This window comes from Teleopsis dalmanni, chromosome 2 (genome assembly GCF_002237135.1).
Source record: "Teleopsis dalmanni isolate 2A chromosome 2, ASM223713v2, whole genome shotgun sequence".
Taxonomy (NCBI): Eukaryota; Metazoa; Arthropoda; class Insecta; order Diptera; family Diopsidae; genus Teleopsis; species Teleopsis dalmanni.
The window spans coordinates 170,356,319-170,374,941 of NC_051847.1; the positions used below are offsets into that span (position 1 = coordinate 170,356,319).

At 30.9% G+C, this 18,623-nt stretch overlaps 1 protein-coding gene across 2 annotated transcripts in view; it reads right to left on the minus strand.

Moving 5' to 3' along the window:
* LOC119683748 overlaps positions 1-18,623 on the minus strand; it is a 180,590-nt gene that overhangs the window by 4,359 nt on the left and 157,608 nt on the right. For both annotated transcript variants that reach the window (XM_038097580.1, XM_038097579.1), the window contains 2 exons: positions 17,903-17,994; positions 17,517-17,627 (listed from right to left, as the gene is read on the minus strand). In XM_038097580.1, the coding sequence (XP_037953508.1) occupies positions 17,517-17,627; positions 17,903-17,994 (203 nt within the window). The remainder of the gene's footprint in view (positions 1-17,516; positions 17,628-17,902; positions 17,995-18,623) is intronic.

Sequence of the window (18,623 nt, forward strand, 5' to 3'; positions counted from 1 at the left end):
TTTTTATATTTTTAATTTTAATTTAATATGAAATATTGCAATATTTGTAGAGCAAAAAATTGAACAGAACAACATTTACAATAAACGTGTTTTAATATTTTTGTAAAATATAAGTTGAGCTGTAAAATTTCACTCGAATATCAACTGGAGAAGCTTATGTGAAACGTGCGAACAGCTACAACACGATATATTTGTAAGCACGCTCAAGACTTCTGCCCGTTTTTTCTAACCAGGTAGAAAATTAGGCTTAACCCTGCCAAGATCTCTGTCATAGTTCTCCTTGGCCAAATACGAGATGGCTCTAGTGACTTCGATGCCGCCTTCATCGAGGTAAAGTACAACCATTCCCCTATTTAGCTTGTTGACAAACTCAAATATGTCGGTGTAGTTTTATTCACTTGGCACAACTTTATCCCACACGTCGACTATGTCGTCCATAATGCCCGGTTTAGGCATACTCAATTCAAAAATGTCATTCGAATGCACCACCAACTTAACTGTAAAGTTAAGCTTCTCTGCTACATATATTTCATTCGTTCTCTACTCTCATACGTTTTAGCCATTTGGTCTACAGTCAGCTCTGCCCAGATGAAAACAATCCATTTTTTCAAGTGCAAGCTTCTACGAGATTGTATCAGCCACAAGTGCAAATCAAACAGTAAATATATCCCCGACATCATTTTTGACAAAAAAACCTTAAGTTTCTCGCATCGGCGAGTATCTCCTGACACTAAACCGACGGTATCTCACGCGGTTGCATAACCCTTCCCCCAACGTCTCAGCCCCTAGCACTCTCCTTATCGACCTCTTGCAAGCAATGCTCTTTAAACCCTCCCTAATACCTCATGCTCTACTTCGATGAGACGCATTCCGATGCTTTCATTAACTCACTCTAGAATCCTGGCACTCGTGACCCTGGTCACAGAGTCTATTGCTAACATACATCACCCCTTCTCCACCTACTCTCCTTCCACCTGAGCCACACCCATGCAAGTATTTAACTCGCACATTTAGGGTTCCTTATAAACTTACACGAATTATTTATGGGACTATTAGGATACGTAAATAAATGCAATTCACATAAAAATAGGTTGGAATAAAAAAAATAGGTTGAAATAGGCAAAATATATTTTATAGCTTTTTTTAAACTAAGTCTAATTAATGTCTGAAAAGATACGTACATACAATAGACTGAAAGTACTTAAAATTCAATTTAAATATAATAATTAATAATTTAATAGTTTCAATAAAATAATTATAATAAAAATAGATTTTAATATAATTAATTTATTATAATTAAATTTTGAAGGACTTCATATATACTAGCAAGTGACTATCATTAATCTAACTGTTTGGAATTAAATTAAATTGTAAATTATGGCTTTATTTTAATCTGAAGTGTTTCTCAACTATTTTTATGGTACACCACAAAGGCACCTAAAACTAGGAGGGGTGTGGTACACCCCCCACTACTTACATATATAAGAAACGTTTGGGAACCAAGTTTAAACTGATCTTGTTTTAAACGACAAAAGGTGAACTACATCCTTTACCCACTTCTTGCATGATTATTCTTTTTCTTTTCCTCGTATATTTCTATATACGATTTCCGGAAAGACGGTGAGAGTCATCTTGTAATATTAATTTACATGTGACTTCAAATTGGTTTCCTGTTGAGAAACACTCTTCTATAGAGATACCTGCTATGGAATGAAGAGTATTGAAGTCATGCAAGGGAATCACTTTCGATGAAATGGCTTTACATATATTTTTATATGTGTATTTCAAAAAATGTTTACAATGCATCAGTGAGGATCAGTCAGTACTAATTTTCAAAAAGTTCCATTAAAAGAACTAATATTTTAGATTTAAAATGCTGCATTCGTGCGATATGTTTAATAAAAAAACAGATCTAAAAAACATTCAAATTACATATCATTGAACATCATAAAAAAATTAAAATCTAGATTTGAAATATTCCAAAACATTCTAAGATGATATATATTAGGCTTCATTTGCATATATGAGTACACATTTATGTGCAGATCTATGCACTGAAATCAACTCATTGCAAGATGGCTTCAAACTGGAGTGGAAAAAAAAGTATTTCAATAATTCTGGATTTTATGAAATAATAACTTAACAGCAATAACTGTAACTGTAACTGTAACTGTAACTGTAAGTGTAACAACAGGAAACAACAGCAAAGCAGAAGCGACAACGGCAACGACAACGGCACTAGAAAGTGTAAAAAATAGTCATAATGAAAATAGAAAAGCGACACACGATGAATTATTCTCGCACATCCTCCAGTGTGAACCAGGAGTATTCCATGGTGGAGTAGAAGTAATTTTAATTTCGCAAGATATGTCGCATAGTACGCTCCGTTTGTTTGAAGCAACACTTTATAAATTATTGCAATCGTATCACAGCCCTTCGCATGCCATTCCAAGTAGTGTTCATATTTTTCACTTGTACAACAGAAACAACAACAGAAACAACAACAGAAACAACATCAGCAATCCTGATATGTCCTATAAGCCGTTGTAGTTTTGCATGCACATAGGAAAGCAACATGCAACTGCATATTATGTCATGGCGACTTCCGTTTCATTTCGTTTGGTAGTGTTGCGTCGTGTTCTGAAATCCTGCTTTTGAATACCAAAGCTTTGGGTATGTTGATACTGACAACAGCCCTGGAAATAACAACAACTTCAAGGCATATTTTGGGTTTTTGTATATTAATACGGAAAGCCAGTACACTTCAATTTCGCAAGCGAACTTTATTCTATGCCACCCTAGTCCACTCAAGTACCACCAAATTTACTAAATGAGCGGCTGGTTTGCATATTAAATGTTGTTAACTACAAAAAGCGGCAATTAAAAAAAATATTTATTATAATTTTAGATTTTTTTTTAAATTTTTAAAATATTTTTCTTTTGAAATTGGGAATGTATTTTTCTCAAATTTTTATACACATAGATCTGAATGCAATCTCGATGTTTTGAACAAACTGATTAAAATGAGTAGTTAAATTCGATTTGCTATTTAATTTTTATATTCTACACTATTAGAGGATAATATTTATTTTAATTTAAAGACAATTTTCTTTTCAACCTTTAAAAAAAATTAATTAACCATTTAAAAATCAAGTTTTTCAAAGTTTAGTTTTAGATTAGTTTTAGAGAAAAAGTTATTTTGATGTATTATGAACTTATATCATATTATTCATTATTCATCAAATGATAAAATTTATATCGTAATATTGTGTTAAATATCGCAATATTATGCTAAATATCGTACAAAGTATTTAAATTTTTTAAAAACAACACATGGAAGTCATCAGTCGATTTTATTTCTCGTCTTTAATGAAAATCTCATCAAGTGGAATACAGTAATGCCATCGCTCGCTCCGTTCATTTTTCATAATTGACTTTTCGTAGTGCAAGTCTTCAACTTTTTATAGGCGCTTTCTTCAAAGTAATAGTTTTAGTTTTGAAAAAAAAATGTCTAACAGGCTCATGTCCTTCACATTTATTGACTTCTCTACCAAAAACTCTTAGGAAACGCGACATATTTTACTCAATTTATAAACTTTAGATACTTTGTGCAGTAGTTATATACATGATAAGCCAATTCAACTGTGATCAACTTCCAACTGATGTACCTTTCCAACTGGTGGCAACACTACATCGAGGACTACTAACAGCGCATTTTATTATTAACATAAATTACGTAAATCACGTAACAAATGTATTTATATTTGAGATTTTGAAAGAACATTGTCCGTAATGGAATTTAAATATGGTACCAGAGGCATATAGGTATAGGTGTCCTACACCAATTAAAAAATTGGCGAAAAGATTTAATAGTTCATAAAACATGTTTCTCTCAATCAAAGCAACGTAACGAATATGAAAATTAAAGTAACATCCAAAGAGAAAATCTGAAAATGTCCAGCGAGTATAGTACTATCCCGGTTTTGATTTTTAATATCAACTCTTCTGTTGAGAAAATTTTGCCAATTGCACAATTTAAATATATATAAGATGATCGATGTCACTGAAAAGGGAATTCCCACACCAATTAAGATATTCGAATGGCTATCAGAAATCAGCAACCAACATTTGTGCAGTTAAAGGTAGCAGATGGCTTTTCTATAGTGTTTTGGATCGTGTTGCCAAAGGCAATAAGAAAGTTTGCCGAAAACAAATTTTGAAAGGGACTCTGAGACTGTGAGCACCTATACACTGTTGAGACAGAGCGGACTATTAAATAGGATTATACACCATCCCACAATGGCTGCATCAAATAAGAAAGGCTAAAAACAACGTTCCAGACTTCATTTGTTCCCAGGACGATCTTCAACCGTCTGGCTTCTTAGTACGGTACGCTTGTAGGCGTAAGTAAAAAGTACTATAATGATGTGGTGGTCAAGCCCTTCTTTGCGGGTAGAGAACTACTCTGCACGCTTACATTTGAGTTAGGTATAAATCCATAGTTTTGCAGCTTTGACTCAAAGTTAGTTGTTCTAACTTCCTTTGTCCGTTGGTTCCATAAACTTCAATTTGTAATAGAAAAAAATAGTTGCAGTGCGATTGATTTATTCTGTAAATGTACATATTTTGTTTATTAAAATTTTTTAATTATTGCAAAATTTTTGAAGTTGCGTTTGGAATTTAATTTTAATATTTAAAATTTAAAATCATAAAATGATGAAATTTTACCCTTAACTTCTTCTCAACGAGATAAGTTGTGCTTTAGCGAAAACCTTAAATGTCAGTCCAAAGTTATTTGGAGCGGGCTTGACTAATGTGTACACAATTTAGTTCGTCCGACGGCATAACACGATGTTCATCCTTCTATTTACAATTCCGTTAAATATGCAACATTTCGCTGCAAAATTTTAATTTTTTAATGGATTATAGAGCAGCGCAAAATTCAAACATTTTATTTACATAGGAAGGAATTAAACTCGACAGCGTCGTGCTGGAAGGATTAATCTGCATTTCCTACAAATTTTATTGCTGTAGTGAAAAAGGCAAAATATGCCAAAATTGTAGTTACTAAATCTTTATTATTTTGTAAAAATTAAGTTTAATATAACCAGTAAGTGATGTTGAATACAAACTAATGTATATGCTAGTCGCAGGATTCTCTACAATATAACAAAATATGCATAACATATAGGCTTTGAAACATCAGGGTCAATAAGATTAACAGACTTAAGCAGATCTAGAGAAATAGATGTATTGATAGCACTCATAGTAAAAGTATTTTTAAAAATTAATATACAAACTTTAATCGCACAAAGTAAAAAGTTGAATAAAAGATGAAATGCCGCAAAAAGGCAAAGGTTTTACTGCACAGAGTTCCTTTGTGCTAGTTTAATGCATATAAATCTGCATTCGCAGCCTTTAGCTACTTTCACTGCAATCTCGTATGTTTCCGAATTTATATTTTTAAAAATTTTATTTATTTATTTTTTTTTTGTTTTTGCTGCTAAAATTAGTATGCGAAAGTTCTGCTTTGAGAACATGCAACTTGACATACTGAACAGGATATACGCAGGACAAGTTGTTAAGCTGTTGTTGTGCTTTTCCATTACAGTTACTATGAGCACAAATTGCTAACTTGAGCAGTGGAACGTCACATATTTATGGTCAGCAAACGTTACGCAAGCTGAGATCGTCCTTTTTTCCGCAAGTTCTTAGATTAGTCGACAGCACTGGTACACACGAATCTGTGTGTGGCTTTTAATTGAAGCGGCAACCACCGAATGCAAGTGCTGGAAAGACCACTTGTGAGCATTACTTCCGGACATCATGTGCAGGAGGATAACGTTATTTAAAAGAATTGATGCAATACTTCTGAATTTAAAATAAAATGAATTCTGCTAAATTGAAACGCCATTTTCACATATAAGCTAAATTTGCTTTTCGTTAAGAATAGCAAAGTAAAAGTAAGACTAAATATAAATAAAAATTATTTGAAGATATATAAAGGCAATTGTTTTCAATATAATAAATTAGTATATTAATTTAAAATGAAGCTATGACATTAAAAGTTTTATTATTTGTTGAATGTCCAATGCAAATAAAGACATATACCATACAACTATAAGTGACAAGTGTTTTTAGTGGTAATCTGTAATATTTTTGAGGATTCAAAATGTATCCAACTATTACTGATATGTTCATAGAAACCGATCATTACTGAAAATGATATGTATGAGAATACAATTTTCACTGTAGATAAACTCATCAGTTGCTTGATGAACTAGGTGGATTGATAGTTACCTGACTTCACAACAGCTGGCAACGCCAGTATATATAATTTTAATGGATATTGTCTTACATTTGGTTTTGGCCAATAGTTCCAAGGAACGAAAATTCAGATATAAGTTTTGTTAACCGTTCTTTTTACTTTAAGATTGTTATTAACCGTATCAAATACGGCTTAAATAAAAAAATTTACATCGTATTCGTGTCGTTATCCGAAATAATATTATCGGACAACATATCCTGATTAAAATTTAAAATAAATGCTTTTGACAATAAATGACGCATTCGACAGGTGACGACTGTTATGAAACTATCAGCTTTCAATAATTTTGATCGGTATGTATCACCGATTAACATAAGGCTTATGACAGTATTCTAATGGTGACTTAAGTGCTTTATTTTTGTAATTTCTTAATTCAATCGTTAAAAAATAATATGTGAATAATATACATATGTCAAAAACGAACTTTGAATCAAGAAATCTACTTCTGTTTCGCATGAATTCTAAAAATATGGAACTGATTTTTAACCTTCGTTTTGACGAAAGAAACTGATTTCTTATTACAAACTAATACTTTCAGTAATGAGGTGTGTTGAACATACTCCTACTCCTACTGCTGTAGGGTGGTGTTTCCAAAACATGATAGAAAGTTTCCATTTCTTACTGTACGTATTTGTATGCTTAGGTTTTCCAGTTTATTTCTTACTATAAAGGGGTTTCGAATTTTGAACCATATTAATCTCTTCTAATCCATATATTTTAATGTTATTCAATATTGTTCCAAAATCCAATTTCTTAAATCCTAAGTCATAGATGATATTTCAATTTCCCGCAAAATTAAAAAATTTCGAATTATTTAAATTTGCTTTTAAGAATTTGCGAGTTCCTTTAATAAATTATTAAAAAATTAAAAACAATATATAATAAAATCTTTTATACTAACATTTTATAGAATTTTAATATTACTTTATTACTTCTGCTACATTTCCAATAAAAATTTCATTATACGAATAGAAATTAAGCCTTTGAGTCACACATATGCGTGTAATGGATGCACATCCTTAAATGCGATGCAATTGAACTAATTAAATCATTGATAATAGACGAAATGGATTTTATGATATTTGCACTTTGTCTGAGTTAGTCACTGCAGGAGCGACTCATAAAGCGGATGTAGTGCACTTGAAAATCGCTGAAACAGCAGCTGTTTGCTTTGCTTGTAATTGCAGACCCACTTCCCTGCACTCTGGTATATGCATATGAAGTTAATATACATAAATTTGCATTCCAATAATGTTGAAGTGGCCGCCCAAGTACACTCGACACTACATAAAACGTAAACCCATAACAGTTGCCAGCGAATGTTGACGGATGTCGCTGACAGACGCATTCCGACAAATGCAAATACTGCGTTGCAATTGTGATTGCATTTCCGCTTGCACTGGCTTAGTAATTTTAACATTCAAACACTTAAGAAACGTTTTTTTTCTTTTGCATAAACAGACTGACACTAAAGGTGCTATCCGTTACTTCTGTTGTAGATTGATTTGCTTAAGGGGATGGTACGTTCCGTTTTATGAAGATACTAAGACTACTTCAAATATGTATTCCATTAATGCAACTTGATTTGTATTTTCGAATTACATCTGTTTTAAATAACTATTGCACTATAGGCTATTTCAATACATAAGTCAGAATAAATAATATACATAATAAATATGTAAATATTTTGTATATTAAACTATAATAGCTAAATAATTATATATTATAATCGTAATAAATTATAATAGTTTTATATTATTTAGTGTTAGAAATTATATTTTAAATGTGTTAGAATACTTAGTTGTAACACTACAAATGTGGTATATACAGAAAATATTCGAATAAAATTTTAAATAATGAATATATTAAATCATCAACAAATACTTTAATATAGCAATATAAAATTGTATCTTCCAGTTAATTACTGTATCTTTACGGGTATTGTCAATGAATACATACATTCTTGATCGACACACAAAGACGAATCGATTGAGCAGGCAATGCTGAATCTGTCGATGCATGCCAATAGAATGGAAACATGTTATCAAATATTATTTAATTCAGCTCTAAGTTTCGAATATATGACTGTTTGTAAACTGGTTGATATATATAACTGACGATCATAAGTTTATGTGTACAAATATATTACATATATATACATCATCATATGACATTCCTGATTACACAGTAAATAATTAGTATGAGACTCCACACTCCACAAGAGTATATAAGTGAGAACTATTGCGTATCTAACTCCGTCTGTCATTTTAAAAGAAAATTTAGATCTTTCATAATTTTGTTTAATTTCCTTTTATTTTCAGAAAATCTGGTACGATTCTATATTTTTCTACCCTAGCGTTCATCTCTTAATTTTTTTATAATCTTTCCATCATAAGTTACTAGATTCTTCATATAATATTTTAGTAGAAGAGTAGCTTCTCATGCTGCTTCCTGAATAGATCTAGTTAGATATTCAGTCGCTTCAACTATTTCTTCCTTTCAATTTAGTGAAATTTTGACATTTAGAGACGATGACAATATTGTTTTAATATAATTAGTTCGTTTATTGTGTAAATGACATTTTAGATTTTGTTTTTAAGGTCTTTAATGATAATCACTGGTGAATGATCCGATTATAACTAAGCTGGTTTTGCACTGCAAAGGTTCATAAAGACAACCTCTGGTAACACAGAAATCAATAAGATCTGAAATTTTTCTTGAATCTGATTTTAAGTATGTGAGCTCTCCCGTAGAAACAACTTTAAGTTTCAAGAGTCTTACTACCTCGTATAATTTACTTCGTTGTGGTTAATCGGAACCCCCAGAATATATTTTTACAAATCGATTCCCTAATATTGAAAAAAATATGTGTAGGTTTCTTCTTTTACAGTATGTTTGGGTGAACTGTATATGACAGATGTAAGAATCGGTCCGACTGTGTCCTCGATCATAATATTTGAATTTAATCAGTCCTATAGGGAGTACATTCATTAAATGTTCTTTTAATTAATATTGCGAAAAGCTTCCTTAGCTTTTCCGTCAGGATGTGGAGACTGATAGAAACAATGGCTGTAAAATACCCGAATATGTCCATACTTAAGTTATACGCTCACTGCATATATCAAATGCATCAATAATAACTTAAATATTTTTAAAATAGATTAATTTAAACTAACTTTAATCCATAGACAAATTTATGTATTAAAGTGAAGTTACCATTTTATGGAGCTTCAGATAATTACTTGATTTCCTGAAATCAACTTTTCCGCGCTAAATAAACACAAAATGCATTTAAAGTGAAAGTGAAAGTGAAAACTGTTCAAAAACCCTAGTAAAAAACATAATGACTACAATGAATACTTCACCTTAATGAAGGACCTTTAAGTATTGTAACAATGAATTCTTTGCATATTAACAACAAAAAAAGTAATTCTTTTACCATCAACTAAACCATCAACTATAGTGTGTCCCTCCACTACGAAACCATTGTCTTTAAACCTTATAAAAATTCACTTTTCAATTAGACTTCAGAGGCAAGTGAGAAATAATGAAATGGGTTGGTTAATATTTAATTTGTCAATTAAAACACTAGTTTGATTTAAATTGATAATTAAAAATTTTTACACTAATTGTCTCAAATTTAGTCTGCAAGCCGTTAATTGCAATGAAGTAACATAAGTTCTTAGCATATTTATTATTAATTAAGAAAAAATTATATAGTATATTTGTTATTGTATTTTAATTCTATACAATGAGAAGTCTTCATGTATATAATAGCAATTTTAATTTGAAAGGATCTCTGCTGTATGCAGTTAACTTCAACTAATTTCTTTAAAGTAATCCCTTCTAATGGAATTCAAAAGAGTCCATTGTTACATTCTGCTACTGTTGAAACCAGAAGTGAAAGTTGGTCAAACCGCCCATTTCTCTGCAGTTTACAGCTTCTTTGCGCCTATTTTTTTGCTCAAGCCTTGACTTCAATACCATTTCGAGTGAAGTACTTGTGTGTAAGTCTATAGCAAGCCTTTATGCGGCTTCTTCTTGGTCTATTATGCAATAGTTTTAATTGCTTTTTTGTAGCTCTTTCATTATCCTTGTCGCCTAGAAGCATGCAATAATCAATCATGTATTCCGTAAAATTTTTCAATAAGTCTTTCATCATGCTTTCCTCCACTTTGTTCACTTTTTAATTTCTTTAAGTTTGGTATATTTTATTTTTCACTTTCCTCTCTATCCGTCATCGTATTTTTTTGTTTGTTTTTTTTTATAAAAGATGATAGGGAGAAAAAAGAAAGTGACTTGAAAAAATTCTATAATTAAAATGAAGCTGCTTAAATAAAATAGAGCAAGAAATGCGAATTGAAACTAAAGTACAGGAAGGAAAACCTGCATTAAAGATGAAATTATCTAAAAGCGAATCACTTGAAATTCTTTTCAAACGATTTTTTTCATATTCTCTGTACAGTACAGAATATTTTTATATAGATAGTTGAAATGCAAAACTATTTATCTAATTAAGTTTAGCTATGGTTTCATAGATAATAAGTAAGGAATTAATTAATGGAATGAAATTGAAATCCATTATTTCAATATTAATTGGAAAGAACAATCTTAATGATATTTCATCAACACTGCAAAATAAGAATCCATTGCAATCGACATATACAACAAATCAATTATAGAAATTAATATCATAATATTGTTAATTTATAAAAACTCCATTGCAATTGACAAATCTAGCAAATCAATTATAGAATATAATACTACAATATTGTTTACTTATATAAAAATCTGTTAATATTATTGCTACATACTTTTTAATTAGTGATCTGCAGTAATTTATGGCTGGAAATCAACAAAACCAGAAAAACAAATGAAATAAAATAACATCAGTATCCATCTTGACTTTAACGGCGTCATTATTCAATATTAAAAAATGATATAGCTTAATAGAGGGTTATTCACTACCACCCGACAAGAACCCTATTGCACTACTAGCAAAAGAAATTGTTAATATAGCTCTTCTTACAGTCGACCTATGTATGTATTTATATTTTGATTTTAAATAATAAATGTATATTACATATGCAAACTTTTTATTTTCATTCAGATAGAGAATTGACCCATAGAAATTACATGTTGACCAAGACCCTTGGATCTTGTATTACGGAGATTATTTGAGTCAAAATTTAAATTACAGCGTACCAAAACTCATTTAGAGACTACAACAAATACAAAACCAGCTATTATCCAACATTTCTAATTCGAATCATAAACATTGTTCACAACGCACCGTGATATATTATTATTATTTTCAAGGATACTGATCATGAATGCTATTGATATAAGCATTAAGCGGGCCCTGATATATTACTCACAAATAGTTACACAAGCAACGCCGAGTACCAACAATCAAAGGAAAAGATTCCAAAATTGTGATAAAAAATTGGACAATCACACACATTATCAATTAAATTCATTTGCAAAATCTCATCTTCGAATATCTTTGCAGAACTAAAATGAAATACTGCTAAAGATGTTATACAACTATTTCTTAGTTAACCTATTTACACACAAATATATATAGGTTTATGATTGAACGAAGTCCCATGTGGACGTATTTATTCATCTAGAAAATAAAAATCTAGTTTTACTAAAATAGAAGCATTGAAATCTGTCTTTTAGGATTTTTGCAAATTTTGATTTATCTGGAATTAAATTTATCTAGATAGTTTTATATTTTATCGAAAAACTGTTTGTGCCTATTGTTAAGGCCCTCGGTCACCGCATTATGAATAGATCTTTCATATCTCAAACCATTACACGTTAGAATTTAACTAGCAGTGTTGCGAAACGTTATGCTGGTGGTCGGAATAAAACTGCATCTTCAGTAGAACTGGTTCGGAAGGTTAACACTCGAATTAAAGCGTTAAAGAAAAATACGAAGCAATGCGAGAAATACAAAGAGGTCAAAGTAAATCTTTATTTCATTATTTTTGCAAAAACGACAGTTTTCTACTGATGTTAAAAGAAATATTAAAAGTTCTCGATAGTTAGGATTGTAATAGATTTCCCTGATAACAAAAATTCTTAATTGAGAATTGATAAACAAACAAAATTTTCCAGTTTACTGAACAAAGAGGTTAAAAGCTTCTATAAACTGACGATCTTGAGCTGCTATCATCCGTGACTTATGCGATTGCATTTCTATAGTGCTTTTGGAAAGCATCGTAAACTTAATGAGAGTATTATCTGATTCTTATGTTGAGTTTTTTCCGAGTTAGTGCAACTGGGCACTTTTACTCATTGTTAGCTGGGGGGTTTCTACAGAGTCCCTTCCTTCTCTTTTATTAATTTATGCATTCCTCACAAGCTGATTATTATTGATTATTACTGATCTAAGATCTGTATGGCTAGTGACTGCTCTGAGATTAGATAGTGCTATGTAGAGCAGTCTGTCGGTTTTCGCATATAGCTTCCGGGTACGCATAACTTCTCTTATGTATTTTTTGAACAGATCTCATTAAAGGTATTTTAGCACAGCATTCGTGCGGATGTACTATGGCACTTTGAACAGACTTCGGAAAGTCTGACTAAAGCAACTTGTAACTTCTGGATACTGTCATACCAAGCATACTTTCACGAATAATAGTGAATCTGTTAATGTTAAGTTCGATCTGCTTAACACTATTATGTTGAACAGTCAAACTGTATCAAATCTAGTGACTGTACTCATGTAATATAGGTCCTATTACATTTTATAAGTCTGTACTTATGGAATATAGGTCACTTCACATTTTATTAGTACAGTCATCTCTATAGTAACCATGTGATATCTGGTCACCGTTTTATTGAGCGGTACGGAAAAGTCACAAATCGAGTGTTCAAGTAGTTGTCTTAAATAAATCTAAATAGTCTCTTTTATAAATGAAAGATTATTTCGCAGATTTACATTTGTGACGCATACGATTCGTTTGTGGTTCACTTCAGAGCCACATTTGATACTAAATATGGAATCGGTTGAGACCAGTTTAGTGTCAATTTAACAATTACATATGTGGTTATATCAATATTTTTAAATTAATTTGCAATTAATGCAATGTTTTAAATTATAGAGTTTTAAAGAGTTGTGTTGTAGAGTACATAAATAAATTTTAACCTCGTTTCTAACTTTCTACAGCACTATATCTTAATACGATTTTACTTTAAGAAAGAAATGGACCTCTTATATACGATACATTTATATTTGTGATCTTAAATATATTATGTATAATTATGACTGAATACCTTGAAATTATCTTTCAAGCTATAGGTATATTGCGACATATAGTATCTAATTTATAATTGGCATATAAAGGATTGTTAGTTTACAAATGAGTTGCTCTTTCATTTGTAGTTAAAGGTATCTGGAAAATGAAAAATAATAATTTTAATGAACATTTCCACTTTTATGAATTAATGCATTCATTAAAGTGACCTTCTTTTGTTACTAGATTATTCGAATATTTCCTAATTAGTTATATTTTCACAACTCTTTTTGGTGGAAGAGTGCGAAATTCTGTTTTATCGACATTGGCAAAGGAAATTTCAACATTTTTCGAGTTGAAATTTATGTTTCAATTTATTCACTGTCTCTGGCTACTCTCAACTAAAATAAATAACTTGTATTTATTAAAAGCGCTTCTATTCGCATTTTTCTACACAATTTTCCGAGTTCTCATTCCCACTTTTAATAATGATTTACAAGGCTTGTTAATAAAAACTCACAAAAGGAAAACCCAATACATTTTTCATTTAAAAATTTTTGTGCAGTGAAAATGGAATTCTTCTTGGCTGGGGCATGTTTGCTGACGTGTTTGTTAAGTAAAAATGCTGCTTGCCAGAAATGTTTAATTACAACAAAATTCCATTAAATTTAATTTATTGTGTTGCCGTGGAAAGGGTTCCATGTAGGAGTAGGGACATCCTTTGCCGGAGCATGGATGGAATTCATTATTAAAACAATATTAGCTAATTAGGGTATTGGCAGCTGAAGTGAGGTGAATCGTAGGCGCGGATAGGTGAAATAATGCGCGAGATATTCCCGATGAAAAAATGATTGAAAAACTTTTACAATTATTTTTAATAATTCCAAATGAGAAAAGCATAACTTTTTAATTCTCGTTGATTGCATTTTATATTTTATTTTTTGAAAAGTTGATTGAGTTGCCCAGGCTTCATATTAATTATTCTTAATGCTGTGTAATGTACTTCACATTTTTAATTTTTTGGTTTTTAAAAATAATTAATTGAAGGTATTACGGAAGCCTGAACTTTACATATTTGAAGGCCATTAATCAATAATTGATACTTCATTCAAAAACAACTTTAATTTAAATAAATCTTCCATGAAGGACTCATTAATTTTTCTCTTTCGAAACTATAACTTTTCCTATTTATTTTAATTTAGGTCAAAAATGAAAGTGCTCATTAAGCTATTCTAGTAAGATTCCATAATTTTTAGTGAAGAGGTGAGAATATATATATTGACGTGATAGTGATAGCTTAACAATATACGGAAGAGGCATCTCAGAAAGTTTTGTACTGAATTTAGATGCGTATAGCTGTACTTTGTTCTTACCCAGATACTGCGGAATTGTTTTAAATTACATATTTCAACACAAACTTTTTATAACTTCTTTTTATTTATGCTTTTTACAAAAAAAAAGTATTTGTCAAATCATGAACACCCACTGGTGTTAATAGGCCATTTGCCGAAAAGAGTTGCTATATCTTGAGTAATTGAGTAATGTATGAAATATTTCTGTAGATGCATTTCATCTTGTATGTATCTTGGATTTGTACATCTTGTATACTAAAATTTTGCTTCTTCACTTCTCTCTTGGAAAGATTTAATCAGACACTAAGCAAGAAAAACAAAAACATTTAAATGTTACAAAAATTTTTGAACTTAAGTAAAAAAAAAATATTTAAATGTTAGACATATTTCTAAAACGGTGAGTAACTCATTGCTAATGAAAACTAAATGGAATTACGTAGAAGAGTCTAAGAGGTTATATTCAATATCGACATACTCATATACTTTAAATATTTTTAAAAAGTAAAACTTTAAAAATACCATCAACCTCTTCTACGAAGAAGGTTTTCAGCTCTGTGTGTGATTAACAAATACTCTCTCTACAAAAAAAAACATATTAAACGACTTCTTGTTTTAGTAGATATTAGTCTTGTAAGGTTCACATATATAATTTTTTAGTAGCTTCATTTCTTCAACACAGTTTCAGCATAGTTATAATGTACAATATATGTATCTGTATGTCTATATCTAAGTATCTGTATATTTATATAAGATACTTATAAATACTTGTGCTTATAGATATTTACAAATGAATAAAAATCAATTGTATATTTATGTTGATAAAATAGAAATAGATATAATCCCATATGCTAAAGGATATGCCAATCCGCCATAATTCTTAGATTAACAAGTGACACAGATATGTTTTGCTCACCAAACAAAATGACCTTTTGATAGGTTTAAAGTAATGTAATCATTACAATTACATATTGTCCATTAACAAACTAGCAGAAAGGGTGGACACGCAATCCTCAATGGGACTAACCCTATAATTCGTATCACTAAAAATCTGAATGTCGATGTGCGGAAACTGAATGCCTACTTACATATCATCCATATTTATTTTAATTTTTGAGGTTTTTTGAATAGCACAGTAAGAAAGGGCAAACAATAATTTAGTTACTTTATTGAAATTTGGCTGACCATACAACGCTTTTCCGAGTATTGTCATGAACTCATTATCAGTGGTACAGGCTTAGCCACTCAGTGCAAATGCCAGGCTTAGAACTTATGCCTGTCAAATTAGAAGCGATGACTAATCGTGTTTATTCACAAGTAGCCAGTTTAGCTCAGAAACTATTCAGTTCAGAGTTCATAAACCTGGCAATATAAATCATTGGTGAAACTTTAATGTTTTTGACTTTTTGCTGTAGACTTTATAGAACCATTTTAATGCTGTAACTAAAAATAAATATAATTAATTAATTCAATTATTCTATAGCTGGTTCATGGTTTCATTCTAATATAACGTAGCATTCCAAAATGCAAACATACAAGTCAAGTACGGTTTTGAGTCTTTTCACTAATCAAAGCTGACTCTGAGTTTTAAATTATTTTAGAATAACTAAATATAAAAAATAATTCCAGGACCATTGATGGTGGATATCCATTAATTAAAATAATATACAAAAAAAAAATTGTGTTGTAGTTTACTACTCTTCAAAACCTCTCCAAAAAGTAAACATTTTATAATTAGTTGCTTGCTACTAAGAAATTATTATGTCAATTAGGCAGATAAGAAATTCAATTAGGCTAATAAATAAGATATCTCATGGACTAGAAATGAATGCAGTACTATGTATTACTGAAAATATAATACCAGCACATTAACCCACAAAGCTTTTTAAGCATAATTTTCTAGCTTACTTCTCTTCTGACTAAAAAAATACTGTTAACCAAAAGTAAACTAAAATAACTGCTATATTTTCAATACTCCGTTTTCCCTAACAATCCTGAAGTATTTATGCTTTTATTTAATGCAAATCACTAACTTCGAAAAATCTTAATCTCATTCCAAATATATTTATACAAACAAACACAAATTCACATAATATATATGCTTAGGTATGTTGTTCCACATCCCTCTACAGAAGCATGAAGGTGCGTAATGTTGCATGCCATCATGTTGAGTTGCTGCCAAATTGTCCTGCTGAAGTTTATTTCTTGTCTCTCATTATTTACAATAAAAATCTATTTGTTTCCTTTTTCCCTGTTTATTTCATTTGAACAAACATTTGTACAGAAATTCCAACAAGAAAATTTTACCATCATCAAACGTCTGCCAAGACAAATTTGGCACATACCACTGCGTAGCTACTGCACAGGCGACCAAAAAAAACTATTCATATGAGTTTGTCTATAGAGTAAGTCCAAAGATTTATTTGCATACCGTCATATAGTAGCACATAGTAGCAACATGAGCAACATGAGCAATGGCAGGAGCAGGATCAGGAGCAAATGTAACAACAATATTAGCATCCACAATAATGGGAAGGACAAAAAATTGCTTTAACCTTAGTTGGTGGAACACAAATGAAATAAATTACTTACATCAACATTTATGCCGGAGACATGGAACACTAATGTGGGTGGCGACTCCTTTGGCACGTAGCGATAGAATTCCTCTGCGCCAAAATACCAGCGTACCGAGTACAAGGCCGCCTGCAAAAATGCAAAATAATTAGAGACATATTACCTTGTAATTATTTTAATTAAGAATTTTAACATTTCAAAGTAGTGCAAATTGACTTTGAACGTTGCTGTGAATGGCGTGCATGACGCAATTTGGTTGCACACAGTAGCAGCTCATTGGACTGGCGGTGTAATGCATACAACCAAAAAGCGCCACCATTGCATCCACAAAAACCAAAATGTTGCAAATTTTTTCCTTTCGGAACTTTTAGCACGCAAACAGCGACTAGTTTGTGTTAGTTTACCTGCTCCAAATCATATTGACAGGATAGTGTTGCAGCATTTCCCATGATAACAGCTTCCGGCACGAATATCTTAAGATCCTTCAAACAGTGCGCTGCAAAGGAACACAAACCACAAAACATTGCAGGTGAAATTAAATTTACACAAGAAAATAATTAAAAATTTAATTAATTATTACTGCATTTATTGCAGTTGCGATAGAAATTTGTACTCTGCTTTTCGCATTATAATTAATTAAAAAATATCATTAAAATAATAAACAAAGAGAAATATTTTTAATATTTTTAATATTTTTGTATATATTAAATATTTTCTTTGTGCTTGATTAAAAAGGGTCTCATAAAAAAATGTATCCAGACTTTTTTTATATTTTTTCATAACAGCTGTGGCATTTGCGGTAAGTCAAGGCAGTCGTATAAAAATTTAACACAATGCAGCTATTGCATGTCATGGCGGTTGTGACATATATGGCAGAGGCTTAAATTGTTACCTATAGCAACACACTCTGGGCGAGTAATAAAGATTCAATGTTGTGTATCGTATCGATAACATGACAACATATTGAGACCGTCTTTTGTTTTATTTACTGTAAAAATCACAAAAGGAATGCAAATTTGAGAGTGACATGTTCAATTATATGTGATGGAAGCGATTTTACAAGCAAACAAAACGAAAGGCAAGCATGTGCTATGCAATATACCTATGGACTGTTCCAGACACTTT